General features: G+C 33.4%; 3 protein-coding genes across 3 annotated transcripts; 2 read left to right on the plus strand and 1 right to left on the minus strand.

Annotated features, from left to right (window-relative positions):
• The first annotated feature begins 4,682 nt into the window (after positions 1-4,682).
• LOC106775070 (alpha-dioxygenase 1) lies at positions 4,683-8,614 on the plus strand. Its single transcript, XM_014662111.2, has 10 exons — positions 4,683-4,866; positions 5,003-5,266; positions 5,406-5,555; positions 5,752-5,885; positions 6,489-6,702; positions 6,822-6,967; positions 7,146-7,373; positions 7,563-7,765; positions 7,864-8,107; positions 8,239-8,614. Exons 1-10 carry the CDS (start codon positions 4,744-4,746, stop codon positions 8,462-8,464), a joined length of 1,932 nt encoding a protein of 643 aa, XP_014517597.1. The 5' UTR covers positions 4,683-4,743; the 3' UTR covers positions 8,465-8,614.
• A 3,115-nt stretch (positions 8,615-11,729) lies between these two features.
• On the plus strand, positions 11,730-12,700 carry LOC106765212. The gene has a single exon (XM_014649752.2). The coding sequence runs from the start codon at positions 11,903-11,905 to the stop codon at positions 12,455-12,457; it is 555 nt and encodes a 184-aa protein (XP_014505238.1). The 5' UTR covers positions 11,730-11,902; the 3' UTR covers positions 12,458-12,700.
• A 2,277-nt stretch (positions 12,701-14,977) lies between these two features.
• Positions 14,978-16,114, minus strand: LOC106768687. Its single transcript, XM_014653958.2, has one exon. It carries the CDS (start codon positions 15,755-15,757, stop codon positions 15,203-15,205), a length of 555 nt encoding a protein of 184 aa, XP_014509444.1. The 5' UTR covers positions 15,758-16,114; the 3' UTR covers positions 14,978-15,202.
• Between the last annotated feature and the right edge of the window lie 48 nt (positions 16,115-16,162).

Genomic DNA, 16,162 nt, shown 5'->3' on the forward strand with positions numbered 1-16,162 from the left:
AACAAATTACAAAATTTATAGTTTTAATCGATTAGATTAAAACAGAAAATTGGGCTTAATCTATTAAGAAATTAATTTAATCGATTAAATGTATCAATTTTTATATTATATTATATATATATATATATATATATATATATATATATATATTCTAACTTGTTTTAATTACAAAAAGTTGTCTTTAAACATTTTTGAAGTACAACCAAACATTTTACATTTTGAAATCTGAAAGATCTAGAAGGTTCCAAGAAGAAAGGAAGAAAGTGGTTACAGGTTTCCAAGAGGACTGCGGTGGTTTTCATATGTGAGATGTGCACATAGTGGTGTATCCAGATTTTGTTTTTTTTGGTATAAATTTTGTAGTTGCCTTGGCTAAGGAGGCAAGGTTGTGAGAGAGAGAGAGTGAGTGTTGGTTGAGTCTCTTTTGTTTGTAATTCTTTGTATTAAAGTGTGTAAGGATACATTTGAAAGTTTTTTTTTTTTTTAATTTTTTCAATTAAGGTTGTTGAAGAAGAATTAGATATAGACTCAGATTTTGTTATATGATCTTATTTAAATTTCTGCATTTTCTTTTATTGATTAAAATATTTTATAAACAGGTTTCAAGAACTTTAGTTTTTCAAAGAATTGTTAAAAGCTATTTTAAATCCAATTTATCTCTTGAATTTAGACGGACATGAATGTTAATAAAGTTTCTAATAAATCATAAACATACTTCATGCGACGTGTAAAACGTATGCTTTTTTTTAAACAATATTATTAAAAACTTTTAATTAATTCATGATAGTATGCTAAATTTATATCTATGAAAATCAGTTGCATAACAATTGAAACTATATAATATGATATTTAATTTAGAACACAAGGAACATTATTAAATTCATGCCATATATTTCCTACATGTGACATTCTAATTATATTCCAATTATATAAAAAGGGCATACATAATTAAAACGTCATGAATAATATTATAAAGCAGTTAAGAATAGAATGATAGTTAATTAAAGGATTATAGTCATCCTTAAAACAATATTTAGAATTTGGAAATGGAGTACTAAAGTTCCTCCCTGGAAAATACAAGGGATTAAAACTTAGAACATGATAAGTTCTTCAAAATAAAAGGCTAATCAAGTGAAGCCTGGTGGACTAAACTGCAAGACTGCCATCCCCGTCAAGAGTTGTTTCCAAGCTAACCTCCTCGTCATCTACTCTCATCCAAGTGAATGAACATCGCAAAAGAAAACAATGCAAACATGGCACAAACACAAGCAAGTAAGGGTGAGCTAATTATATAAAAAGCATGCAATTATACCAACATGAACATACTAGATTCAACCCAAGTAAAGTATATACAAGCAAGGCAATATATACAACACAGGTCCTAACATGTTATCTTTTAGACTTGACTCGTCCAGACTTTAGAATGATAGTCGAGCTATGGCGAGTCATGCACCCGTGGTGGCTTGTGATACTTAGGCTCCCCCACCTTGGGCTCCCCCGCCCTGCCACACTCACGAGGTTAGTTTGTTCCGCGCCTTGGAGCATGATGGAAACCTCCAAGACTAAGACCTCCTACTACTCCTCACCACATGGTCAGCCTTCTCTACATGAGAAGAAAGACCTTTGGAGCGTCAAGAAGACCCCAAGACTGAGCTCCTACTTTCATTCTAAAACACTAAAAATCTCACCAAGAGATTTTTACAATTAAACCACCACCAATAACCTTGAAACCATGTTTATTTCTTTCCCTAATTCATATACCTTTATGGTCACATACTTTCAAGTTAACAACATCACCTCAATCATAATTTACATTGAAATCATTCCACATACATTTCCAAACAATAACAAACCCAGAAGAACCACTAAACACCACAAGATCTCGTAAACTCATACTTAGACAAAGAAAACAACTTTGAAACCATCACCAACAGTTTCAGAAGGGTCAAAACCCCCCAAAACAACCTAAAGAACGTCCAAAAATGATACCCGAAACCCCGAAAACCACCAAAAACTGTTATGGATGATTTTTAGACAACAATAATCGATTATCAGATGTAATAATCGATTATCATATGTAATAATCGATTATCATTTATAATAATTGATTATTTACGAGAACTTTGAAGAAAATATGATGTTATGACTAGGATAATCGATTATCAAGTGAGATAATCGATTATCAAGTGAGATAATCGATTATCAATTGAGATAATCGATTATTCTTATCAGTTTTTTACAGCAAACTGATTTTTTTCTAGTTTTGGTGCATCTAAAACATATCCAAATGAACAATTTAAAATCTGTAAGACTAATATTGATAAGAAACATATTTATAGATGAAAGTAAAGTATTGCATTAGTTATTTCGATAAGAATTAGATGTACTAAACTAACTCAAATTTTATTCCCAACATCAAACTCAATAACTAGAGGACCCCAAACTCAATTCTAACACTTTGTCCCTATTTTGACCAATTTGGTGACTCAAACAAGTCACAATTCACTTGCTAAGACTGCCCCAACAGTCCAAGTGCACTCAAAACCCCAAATGCTTAAAATCACCCTCTCACTTCCCTCCAATCCACCTATAATGTGTTCCTAATTATTAATCTGCTTAACTGAACATCATAGAGATCTACCCTTTTTCCCCCAATCCCGCTTACACCTCAATTGGTCACCGGAGAGAAAATAGATGTCTGACGCATCAGACTCACCTTCGGCACCAGCACATATGACTAGTCACAACTGACTGGACCAGGCCAGGGCTACTCTATGATCAGGGATGTGCCAGCTCTGATTTTTAGGTTTCCTCTATCCTACCAACAAAGAAGGTTCCTAACAGGTTCAATTGACTTATTTAAATTATCCTAGTTGCACTACAGTGTTCTTAAGCCTCAATTACCCCTAGTCAGTACTTCACTTCCCCTCACAGATCCTAAAATTCTACACAGCCCATACCCTTCATCAAATCCTCAGTACAATCAAATTTCCAGTAACCACAACATGTTCAGCATGTCAATTTCCAACATCCCATCCATTCAAAACAAGCCAACACATACAATACCAAATCCACAGGTTCATGCTTAATATTCCAGGGCATATCATCTTACATTTACAAAAGCAGCATATTTTCATATCAACCATTACACAAACCAGTTCAACATATATTCCCATCAATCAAAATACCAATCAATAAGCAATATATTTATCTATATAGTTAGCTCCTCTTATCTTTTTGGTGCTCAACACAGTTCACAGTACATGCCCCAAAAGTACCCTTACAGTGCTGGACTCACAGAACCTACAATCACCAAATTGGCGATAAAGTAATGTCCTCAAAGTTTGAATTGGCAGGAAACACAAGGGAAAGTATGCTAGTAGCAAGCAACCTGTAAAGTTGCATGCCCTAGACATCAAAACAGTGAAGGGAAAGGGGGAAGTCTACTTACCCGATGAAACGCGAAACCAATCGGATGGTTCTGTAGCTCTAGACTCCAGGAGCAAGGAAATGTCACCAAATTAATATTCAATCGGTGGAAATGGCAGGAAACCTAGAAAGAAATCAGAGCACTTGAGTTAGGGCAAGGTTTCTGTTCTAGAGAGAGATGAATCTATAAAATGAAATCTGACTTGCAAGGAAAGGACCTCTCCCAAGATTCAAGTGTCCTTGAGTCAATGGGCCTGGCTTGTCAAATTAGAGCCCAATAGCCCTATAATTTTTTTTAAGGCTCTTACACTACCCACAACTCTATATATATTAGTAACATAAAAAACTTGTAACTCGTCACATAGTCTCTATTTTGTTGTGTTGACCTGGAACAGTCTGTGAAGAAGTTGAGCTGATTGGTTGACTCGCCACCTAGAGAACCTGGAAACACATTTGCAAAGGCTGGAACAGATTGCACATGATGTTGACCTGTAACTAGCAGTTAACGAGACTAGCTATGGACTATTCCAATTAATAGGTTTCTTCCTAGGCTAGAGTATAAAAGACCAAAATCAGAAAACTTAAAAGAGTTTGTTTACAATTCAGTTCACACAGTTTTGGAATTATTTTTAGTTAACTATGTTAGGTTAGAATTAGGATTTTCAATTCACTAATTTCTTTTATTAAATTCTTTGTTCCATTAATTAATTAGGATCATTATAAACATGTTTTCGCTTTCATATAGCCAATTTAACCAATTCTGCATAGTAGAATAGGATTTACATTGTGTTGTCAGATTAACTAGTTGATTCCGGATTAAGAATTCTGGAACTCATCCACCTGTATTCCGGAATGCACTTTTAAGCTTCCGAATTGCTCACTTTTTGTTATAATATAACCCTTCTTCTTCCAGATGCTTTCCACTGCTCCACCGCCACAGTTCTCAACACTCCCACTCAATCTATATTGCAAACTCACTACGGTCACACTTATCCGATTTTAAAGATATATTTAAGGATTACGTCTTTCATTTAACCATTTTTCTATAAAAGAGAGAAAAATATGCAGGACAAAGATGTTTGAAAGTAATCAAAATTCTTTTTGTTATATGATGAAATTCTGTAACATTCTCCACACAAAAAGACAAGAAAATAGTTGTTTTTCGATGACCACGTGTGGTGAGTTCAGCCTCATGCCAGATGCAAAAATGAAAATAAAACTTCTCAGCCAAAGCCTTTAAATGCAAATGCATCCTTAAAAAACTATACACATTCATATATCAAACTCATTAATTATATCTTCGTTTTAGCAAACATGTGGTCTGTGATAACGGATCCCATCAGAAACCTTTTTGCAAATGTTCTTCACCAGTTCGTCCACAAAGACTTCCATGAAGCAGTGGCCAAAATGACCATAATAGATGCTTTTCTCTTCATTGTATACACACAATTCCTTCTACGTCATATTATCATAACATGAATAGATGTTACATTAGTGATAGTATTAACTATGACATCATTTTCAAAGCATTAATTAAGTTGTGATCATCACGAAATGAGTCTGTTTCATGCAGATTGTTCATTCCATTGACAAGCTGGGGATATGGCCTCGTCTGCCTGTTTTCTTAGGGCTATTGTATCTGGCTATCAGACGACACCTTCACCAAGAGTACAACCTCTTCAACGTTGGAACAACACCAACTGGGATTAGGTTCAGCCCTTCAGATTTTCCATACAGAACAGCTGATGGAAAATATAATGATCCTTTCAATGAAGTTGCTGGCAGCCAAGGCTCTTTCTTTGGCAGAAATATGCTCCCTGTTCATCAGAAGAAAAAGGTCCACAATCATACATATATAATGCTAGTTATAATTTCATAAAATATCAGCGTTTCTACTACTAGATGAACTTATAGTTTGTTGACTTGTTCCTTGATGATTGTGAATTTTGAAGGCATAGTTTTGTGTGTGTGTGCAGCTATTGAAGCCTGATCCAATGGTGGTAGCCACAAAACTACTAGCCAGGAGGAAATACAAGGAAACAGGGAAGCAATTCAATGTGATTGGAGCTTCTTGGATTCAATTTATGATTCACGATTGGATCGATCATCTTGAGGATACCAAACAGGTCCTAACTCTATGACACTGTAACCAATTTCTAAAACTTATTTCAATATTACTTTTAAATTTCATGTATAAAAATATTTATATTTGTCTATTAAAAATATTTATTTATGTGATAACTGCACATAATGAGCTTTTTTATTTAGATATACAGTAGAAGATATTTAATTTGTTCACGGAATTTTGATACATATATGTAGATTGAACTCACTGCACCAAAAGAAGTTGCAAGCCAATGCCCTCTAAAATCTTTCAAATTCTTCAAGACTAAGGAAATTCGCACTGAATTCTATGAGATCAAATCCGGATCATTAAACATTCGAACACCTTGGTGGTAAGATTTCTACTGCACTTTGCCTGAGCAAAAAGTTAAAAGTTAACGTTGATAAGTTTATCATTCATACTTCTTATGACTGACTAAATTTCAGAAAAATTAGTTTTTAAAATGCGGATTAGATCTCACCTATATATTGTAATAGATTTCGAAAGAAATGGAAAAAGGTTATTTGACATCAATTTGTCCTTTCGAAATGTCCTTTAGGAATGTACTTAGCAATGATACTGACAGAACTTATAATTTGAAAAGTAGAATTTAAATTTAAAGACTGCAACTTGTGTAATGGTTTGGCTTTTGGGTGCCCACGTACATGCATGCACATATTCAATGTAAGGGGACACGATAATGATCACAGGTATCTGTACAAAATAAGTAATAGATATTAATAACACTTTGAACTTCAAAGGGTCGGCGAAAGTTCTGTGATTTGGTTATACGTAGGTTGTCTTACACTGTGTCAATATCTTTGGTGGGGTGGTTTTGACAGTAATGGCTTATATTGTGACTCAAGTGTAGTTTTTAAGTTTATGAACACACTGAGTTGCCTGAAAAAAAAGAAGAAGACATTTCCATTAAGTGAGGATATGGTCGGTGAAATAGGGATGCAAGTGCTGTGTATGGAAGCAATGGAGAAGTTTTACAGAAAGTGAGGACATTCAAAGATGGAAAGCTAAAGATATCAAAGGATGGAAACCTTCTGCATAACGAAAATGGAACAGCAGTTGCAGGTGACGTCCGCAACAGTTGGGCTGGTGTTTCAACTCTGCAGTCCCTTTTCATTAAAGAACACAATGCAGTTTGTGATTCTCTCAAGGTATAATAATCACAAATTTCATCATGGAAAAAACAGTAAACACTTAAACTTTAAAAACAATCTCATTAATGAAAAGAAAATACTAACTGCATAACCTGTTTTTCATTGCACTCTTTCAGAAATATTACCCTCATTTGAATGATGAAGAACTTTATCGCCATGCAAGATTGGTGACTTCAGCTGTGATTGCAAAGGTTCACACCATTGATTGGACTGTGGAGCTTCTTAAAACAGATACACTACTTGCAGGGATGCGTGTCAATTGGTAAGCCTCTCAACACCCCCACAATTTCTCACAGTTGAAAAAATTTATCTTCTGAAATAATACTTTAATGGAATAGTATTTGTACTATTTTTTAAGATGTTGTTTTATTTTATATTCAAAATGTAAAATGAAACGTAATTTATTTCTCTTTTTTTTGAAATTATTGTTCATTTTTCAGGTATGGGTTATTGGGGAAGAAATTTAAGGATACATTTGGACATGTTGGTGGATCCATTTTAGGAGGATTTGTTGGTATGAAGAAGCAAGAAAATCACGGTGTCTCATACTCTTTAACAGAAGAATTTGTGAGTGTCTATAGAATGCACTCACTCCTACCTGATAACCTGCAATTGAGAGATGTATCTGCAACTCCTGGGCCAAACAAATCTCCACCAGTAATCAAAGAGTATGATAATAGAATCTTATCCATTTAGGGTGTGTTTAATAGCTATAAAGTTAGATTATCTCAATAATTTTAAGCATTTTATTATCTTTACCAAAATTTGTCATCTACTTGAGGGTTCAAACTATCATAGTCAATGACTGATCTATTATAAATGTTTAATGACAAAAGTTTCTCCATTTGGTATTGTAGAATTCCCATGAAAAACTTGATTGGACTACCTGGAGAGAAGAAACTAACAGAAATAGGAGTTGCAAGACAACTTGTGTCAATGGGTCACCAAACTTGTGGGGCATTAGAGCTTTGGAATTATCCAGAGTGGCTAAGAGACCTTGTACCACAGAACATTGATGGCACAGAAAGGTCTGAACATGTGGACATGGCTGCTCTTGAAAGTAAGATATATACATACATATATATGTAAAATTTTATTTATAGTTTTAATCTTAGATATATCCTATATCTAGTTATTAACCCTAAAATTATGATGCAGTTTACAGGGATAGGGAAAGGAATGTGGCTAGATACAACCAGTTTAGGAGGTCATTACTGTTAATACCTATCTCAAAGTGGGAAGATCTAACTGATGATAAGGAAGCAATTAAAGTATTGGAAGAAGTATATGGAGATGATGTTGAAGAACTTGATCTACTTGTAGGTCTCATGGCAGAAAAGAAAATAAAGGGTTTTGCAATCAGTGAGACAGCTTTTGTAATATTCCTCCTCATGGCAAGCAGGTAAAAGGAATAACGTTAAAATACCAATATTCTAAAGGATTCATTGTGTGATTTTAAGTGTAATTTTTGGACATTCTTTTGTGAAGTGATTTTGAAAGGGAATGAATGAAACATTGTTTGTGGATTTGCAGGAGGCTGGAAGCTGATAGGTTCTTCACAAGCAACTACAATGAAGAAACATACACTAAAAAGGGACTTGAATGGGTGAACACAACTGAGAGTTTGAAAGATGTGATTGATCGTCACTATCCTGAAATGACACACAAGTGGTTGAACTCTTCTAGTGCTTTCTCAGTTTGGGATTCACTTCCAAACTCACCCAATCATATTCCTCTTTACCTTCGTGTTCCTCATTAATGTAATTTCGATATTTATGTGTTTTATTTGGATCTATCTTTTGTTAAGTTTGAACTAATATGTATATTTGTATCTTGTAAAACACTATGTTTCGACCTATATGTTTTCAGTCTTATTTCAAAATAGGGTTAAATATGTTTTTAGTCCCTATACTTTGGGGCGATTTTGGTTTTAGTCCCTCTTTCAAACTATAGTACAATTTAGTCCTTCAACTTTAGAAAACTCTGGTTTTAGTCCTCTTTACCAAATTTTTTAAACTTTATTTGCTATTTCAAGCACGTTACATTATAGCATTTGGATTGTTTACACTGTTTGACACATTTTTGCTCCAATGTTAACTGAGAAACGCGTTTGAAACAGTAAATAAAGTTAAAAAAATTTGGTAAAAAGGACTAAAACCAGAGTTTTCTAAAGTTGAAAGACTAAATTGTACTATAGTTTGAAAGAGTGACTAAAACCAAAATCGCTGCAAAGTATAGGGACTAAAAACATATTTAACCCTTCAAAATATAAGTGTATTTGAGTTTGAGTGAAATACTATAGTTTGTTTTTGTTTCTATCTTAAAATTTTCAAGTAAAAAATAAAAGTGTATGTAGTTATGTATTTTTAAAGCATGTTTGTTAAATTCTAATCTATCTAAAACTTATTGAAATTTGATTAAATAATATTCTTTGTCGATTATTTTTCTTTAGATAACTAGATTCATATTTTTAAATGGAACTATTCTAGTCTGTTATATAACAATTGTCAATACTATATTTCATTTACTTTATTCTCACGCATTCACAAATATCTCAATTTCAAGTTCATGTCAAAATTAACTCACAAATTTATTCAAATATTATTTGTAGGAACTTTGAGCTTATGACAACTCATCAAAGTTCAACCCCTTGATCATCAACAAGCAATCATGCATTGAACTCAAGAGTCTTAAGATTACTATGAATCATGTTCTATCCTTATGTACAAGCTCCATTAGGTATTTAATTTTAGTGATAGGTATAAAAGACATTCTCCAACATCTTAAGAACTACAATCAAGCAATGGATGATCAAATCACAACAAGAATTAAGCATAAAGGTCAAATACCAACAAAGAAATGGAAAAACATATGTATTAACATCACAAAATACACAAGATTTAATTTGTTGCATCTAATCTCAAAAATAAGTTTAACTCTCCATGGTGGAGAACCTAGGGTTTACAAAATGAAGAGATAGGAAAGAAATGGAAACCAAAGAGAAGATGTAAGCCCTCTCCCTAGGTTCTTGGTAGTTGTTTCATGCTCCAATTGCACCTCTCATTCGCTTGTCCATCTCCAAATTGCAATTCATCTTCCTCTTCAACTCCAAAAGGGGAAAAACGCCATGGGTGAAAATTGAGGCCCATGGAGAATAGGGAAAGCTTTCCAACACCTCAAACAACCTCCAAGAACCTCTCTCAGGTGCCCTAGGTGATTCTATTCGTGTAGAATGAGGAATCCCCCTTACCCTCAGCAATGTCATTACTCAACATCATATCAGTATTATCGAGTGCAACCAAATAAACTACAAAATAATCTTCTTTGTAGAAATGTTGCCTAGCGTTGGGCTCCCCTACAACACTAGTTGCTTGTTGATTGTGCAATGTTGGGTGTGATTCTAGCGACGCTTGGCACATGCACGTATTTTCTTCTTATTAATCTTTTCTTGTCCAAAAAACATGTTTCCTTGAGTTCTAGTTTGTTTTCCTTTACCATAAATGTTTCTTATTCACCTAATAAAGATATTAGACGCGAAATAAGATAAACTTGAGGATAAAGTAAAGTAAAAACTAAGAAGAGTTGATTTTATTCACTAAAACAAACTCAAGAACTTTTATTTTTTTATTCTTCTTCTTCTTTTGGTTATGTTCCTAATAATGACTTCTTGAGATACGTCACCACCTTTTAACAACTCATCATCTCTTCTTAGATCTTTTTTTCATAATCCTTCACATTCACAATAGTCTTTCTAATCGTTTGATCTTGTTTATTAAAAATTAATTGAAATGACGAATTGTTGAGAATAAATTTAGGGAAACAATAAGAACTTCCACAATGAAATTATCTAAGCACCATACGCATTCCAAAATCTTATTCTAAGAATATTTTCGAACATTCATTTCGTAGTTTTATGAATCAAATCTCTATTTAGATATAGTTTGGACTAAGTAAAGATTATGTGTAGCTTTTTGTGATATATAAACATTATGTTTTAATTAATTGAAGTGTTAGTTGATTTTTCTTTTGAACAAAGGTTGGTATCTAAAGTAATATATATTATTTTTCTAACTATTTATTGTAATTATGATTGATTACATCTTGAATTTATATAAATTGAAATTTTTGTTTAAAAAAAATACACTCAGTTCAAAAGAAAAAATACACATATAATATTGGTTCATAAAAATGATCAATGTATTATATCTAATCCAAAAGATATATTACATCGATTATTATATATGAATTAACATTATAGATAGTGAAACCATATTATTGTAATAATGTACACAAAATTAATATTTTTACATCATTAATATTTATCATAATTTTAATTGATGTAATAATTTATAAATAACCAATATAAAATGTACTTTCTCTAATAATAACTAATAAGTAAATGAGTTTTTATATTTAACTTTTTCATTTATATATAATGTAAAACTTAAAGTAAATTTAAATTTCTAACAATTACAAATTTGAAAAAAAATACATTTCACTCATTTTTTAAATAGTGGCTAGTTGAATAATAGAAAAGACTTCTAAACAGATAATTGATATTATAGTTGAAGGTAAGAAATTAATCCTCATTTTATCAAACACTTATAAATATGGGAGGTAATTTATTGAGGTGTTAGAATTATCGTGAAAGAACAAGGAAATGGAATTATAGGTTATCTACTACAACTTTAATTTTTGAGATGGAATTATGAAATATTTATTTGGACATGTATTTAAATAAAGATAAAAAAAAAAAAAACTCAAAATTATAAGTTTATTTTTAGATCGAATATTACATTCATTTATTTTTTTATATGTGGGAAAAGTCGATTAATTAGCTTAATTGTTGACAATAAATGTCTTAAGAATTGTTATTCGTATAATAGTTAATGTTAGTGTATAATTTTTGTTATTTAGTCCACTATTTATATAAAAATAATAATTATTAACATTATGCATGCATATTTATTTTTATTTATTTATTGTGTAAAATGCAAAAGAAATAACACTACAAATAATTGAATAAGAAAAATCTGAGTACCTGTGGAAGGGTGCGAAGAGTCGGAAAGAAAAAGAACGCACTCCTCTTTCTTCTTATCTTCTTCTTCTTCTTCTTTTTCGATTTGCAATCTGTGGGGTCTGCGTGAGTTTGAGAGAGAGATCGGAGTTAGGTTAATCGGAATCGAAGAGCGTTTCAATGTCGGAAGGGTTCGCGATCGAACTGTACTTGGATCCGGCGTTGGAGAATCAGGTGCTCAAGGCATGGAACGTTCTTGCGCGCCGACAAATCACCACTCACCTCATCGAGATGGAGTCGCGCCCTCACATAACGCTCTTCTCCACACCATTTCTAGAACCTTCCAAGCTCGAATCGCTTCTCAGAACCTTTGCATCCAAGCATGATCCTCTCTCTCTCTCCTTCTCCTCCGTCGGCACCTTCCCCAACCACGCCGACAACCTGCTCTTCCTGGCGCCCACGCCCTCCCTCTCCCTCCTCCAATTCCAGTCCCACCTCTGCGACGCCATCAGAAAAGAAGGTATTGAGATCTCCGACGACTTCGCCTTCAATTCCTGGATACCTTACTGCTCGGTCGCACACCACGTCCCCAAAAACAGAATGCCCGAGGCTTTCTCCCTCTTGCGGGAACTCAAGCTGCCGGTTTCCGGTTACGCTACGGACATCGCGCTCGTGCAGTTCTCTCCGGTTCGCGAACTCTTCTCCTTTGTGCTCGGTAATAATGTAGACTCCTGACCTAAGGTTATGCCTAAGTACACCGCAGTTGCTAGTTTTTTTTTTTTTTTAATTTGTTAATGTTAAGTTAGTAATATTGTATTAGATGATTAACTGCGTTTGATTGTTTTCGAAGTGAGAATGGTTTGGGAGGGTTTTGGTTCCTCCTGAAATTCTCTTGCTGTAATGATTTATGGTGTTAGGGAACACCAAATTCGATAGATGGAACTTTGTGAATTTATCTCTGTTGTTTGCTCCCTTGTTGATTTGGTTTTGGTGAGTTTTTATTTTTCTTTGTCTGAGGAATAGTTTAATGTTGATGGTGAATTTCAAATGGATTGGTAATGTGTCTGAGGTTGAATGCTGAATTGTTAGAAATGTGCTGGAACAATGAACGAGGTTGGAAGACCTGGAGAAGTTGGTAGGGCTGAGACACTGTGAAATAGAGGGTTAGGTACCTGTGAAATAGAGGGTTAGGTACCTGTGTATAACAGCTTATAGTGGAGAGTTTTGGATATGCTCTTCATAGAGGTTTTAAACTGTGGTCATGGTTGCAGTTTTGTTGTAAGGTTGGATATTTAGGGAAATGGAGGACAGATGCAGCTAGAGTTATGGTGTTGTCTTGTACTGACAAATGGACCATTGTTTATTTTTATCTTAGTAGTAATTTATTTGATGGATGGAACATGGGGGTGTTCTTCTCTTGATACCAAGTATCCATGTACCAAGAAAGAATGTAGGGTTAGTTTGACTAGATTTTTCATTCTTCTGTGCTCCCATGCCTTATGGGAGTGATCTGATTGGTATAGTTTGATTATTAAGGTTGGGTAAAAGTGAAGTTTGATGGAAGTAGTTGCTGGGCTTGAGTGATACCATTTTATAGTTTCTGATTCCTTTTGTCGTATATATATATTCTGGTATATAAATTCGTAGCCCGATGTTACTTAAATTCATGAATTCACTATAATTCAATAGTTAACATAATTTACTTGGACACATTACAAACTTCTTTTGAAGGAATTTTTGGCTTTTATGCTCAACCAACTTTTGTAAAGTAGAGGCATATTTACCTCAGTTCACTAGAAAATTTAGTCTTCAATAAAGATGAATATTTATCTTTTGAGCAAATGAGAAACAAGCTTTGAGTAAAATCTTCATGGATTCCTATAGTAAAGTAGCGGATAAACTACGTTCTAGTTTAGTAAAAATCTGTTTATGTGAGCCCTATTTAGTAGTTTTCAAACAAGTATTCATTAAATTCCGACCTTCATTAATGCTTTGTTTGGATTAAAATGAGAGCAGAAAGGATGAGAAACGATGAGCGAGAAAGGAGGAATGTTTTGGGATTAAGGAATTGTAAATGAATGAGTAGAAAATTTATATTATCTATGATTGATGTGATTCAAAAAAAGTATTTTTAGTTTGTATTTTAATTTTAATAATATTATATTAATTATTTACAAATTCATTTGTTGGAGAAATATTTGATCGACTAGAAAGAACGTTAAATGTTGTTCTAATTCGTGTATCTTGAGCTTAAATGTAAGACATCAAACCATGTATTAAAAAATGAATAGTAAATTCTGCAGTGGCCATCATACATCGAACCAAGTACTATATTCCAACAACAATCTTGTACAGTAAACCATCAAATAAAGAAATACATAACTCTCTACTCTTGTTAAAAGTATTCACAATCAAATGCCTAAAGGAACAGAACTCAAATTTTCATGGCTTAAACTCTTTCATAAGTCCTAACATGACATAAAATAATAAAACTTAATAGTCTTAAATAAGACCTTCGATTATAAAAATAAAAATAAAATTTTTTCTATCTTAGAAGTATATATTTTTATCATCAACCAAATAAAGGATTAATAAGAGTATAAGTTTGATAAGACCCTTGTATTAGAGTAAATATTGGGGAACCCACAAAAATCAAATTTAAACCTCAGAATGATTTAAAAAGAGAAATAAAACAGATTAAATAAGGTCAATGGAACAAAAGTTCTCATAAATTTAAAAAGAAAAATTAAAAGTGTAAACAGAAAGTCTGAAGTGCTCCTCTGTATAGAGATGAAGCTTTGTCATTTTAGTTCCTAAACGAAAGAAAAATAAGAATAGATCTCTATAACTTAATTGTTATTACCATTTAATCACCTACACGTATGTTAAATTATCACTCAAAAGTCTCATGGTTTATGTAATTTGGACGAAATTAAGTGACACAATCGCACCTTCACCTGCATTTGCTTGGATTAATTACTCATTTAATTTCTATAATTGAACAAATTCTATCTCTTAGTTTATATACTTAAAAATCACCAGTTTTTATCTTTATTATTATGTTAATTTTAATGTCTTTTAATTCTTACGAGTTTAAAACGTAGAAGCTAAAAAAACATTAAAAATATTGACTAAACATAAACCAAAAAACGATACTTGAGTATAGAAAGTAAAAAGAAAAAATTGTGCAATTATAAAACTAAATGAATAGTTAAATTTTAAATTTTAAATGAGTGTTAGGAATCAAGTAAATTATAAGCTAAGTTAAACCTATAAAATTAAGCTAAGAACACGTTTAGACAAGTTTTAGCATAAGAGTTTCGATTAGATTAGAGAAAAATAACAAAATCAGCTAAAAAATTTAGAAAAAAAATTATATGAGAAAAATTCTACAAGTAAAGTATCAGTTTATTCTAGTTAAATGGAGAAACTCGTTTCGTTTCAGCCACAAACTACAAACTAATGTTTAAAGAAAAGAGTTCAGGAATCTACATTGTTGCTGAGCACAGAGGAAAAGAGTTCGCTAACCGGAGAGAACTTCACGAGCGCGATGTCCGTAGCGTAACCGGAAACCGGAAGCTTGAGTTCCCGCAAGAGAGAGAAAGCCTCGGGCATTCTGTTTTTGGGGACGTGGTGTGCGACCGAGCAGTAAGGTATCCAGGAATCGAAGGCGAAGTCGTCGGAGATCTCAATACCTTCTTTTCTGATGGCGTCGCAGAGGTGGGACTGGAATTGGAGGAGGGAGAGGGAGGGCGTGGGCGCCAGGAAGAGAAGGTTGTCGGCGTCGTTGGGGAAGGTGCCGACGGAGGAGAAGGAGAGAAAAAGAGGATCGTGCTTGGATGCGAAGGTTCTGAGAAGCGATTCGAGCTTGGAAGGTTCTAGAAAGGGGGCGGAGAAGAGCGTTATGTGAGGGCGCGACTTCATCTCGATGAGGTGAGTGGTGATTTGTCGGCGCGCGAGAACGTTCCACGCCTTCAGCATTTGATTCTCCAACGCCGGATCGAAGTACAATTCGATCGCGAACCCTTCCGACATTGAAACACTCTTCGATTCCACTTCACCTAATTCGAAACCAGATTTCACACCACAGATTGCAAATCCAAGAAGAAGAACAACAAGATCAAAAACAAAAAGAAGAGAGAAAGGACTTCTTTATAACGTGCGTTTTGGGAGAAGAACGTTGCGATTACGTTTCTGTTAGGTTTGAACGCGTGAAAGTGTACCACCATTTATGTCATGGCCGAATCCAAAAAAAAAAAAAAAAATGGTTACTACGTTGAAGATGTATTATGGTGTGGTAGCGTACGAAACAAGGAAGAAAAAAGTTTATTGTTTTCGTCTTTTTCTTTTTCTACAATTATTAATTTCATTTCTTAAATTTTGTACTCATAATAAAAGCATATAAAATATTTATTTCAAGAATTAAAATAAAAAAATTGG

The sequence above is a fragment of the Vigna radiata genome, chromosome 1 (genome assembly GCF_000741045.1).
Source record: "Vigna radiata var. radiata cultivar VC1973A chromosome 1, Vradiata_ver6, whole genome shotgun sequence".
Lineage (NCBI taxonomy): Eukaryota > Viridiplantae > Streptophyta > Magnoliopsida > Fabales > Fabaceae > Vigna > Vigna radiata.

What these genes read in the sequence shown, in the direction of transcription:
- LOC106775070 (XM_014662111.2), top strand. Translation starts at nt 4,744, where the DNA reads ATGTGGTCTGTGATAACGGATCCCATCAGAAACCTTTTTGCAAATGTT. An exon ending in ATCTTGAGGATACCAAACAG is followed by an intron (nt 5,556 to 5,751) that starts GTCCTAACTCTA and finishes ACATATATGTAG; the next exon opens with ATTGAACTCACTGCACCAAA. An exon ending in CAGTTTGTGATTCTCTCAAG is followed by an intron (nt 6,703 to 6,821) that starts GTATAATAATCA and finishes GCACTCTTTCAG; the next exon opens with AAATATTACCCTCATTTGAA.
- LOC106768687 (XM_014653958.2), bottom strand. Translation starts at nt 15,757, where the DNA reads ATGTCGGAAGGGTTCGCGATCGAATTGTACTTCGATCCGGCGTTGGAG.
- LOC106765212 (XM_014649752.2), top strand. Translation starts at nt 11,903, where the DNA reads ATGTCGGAAGGGTTCGCGATCGAACTGTACTTGGATCCGGCGTTGGAG.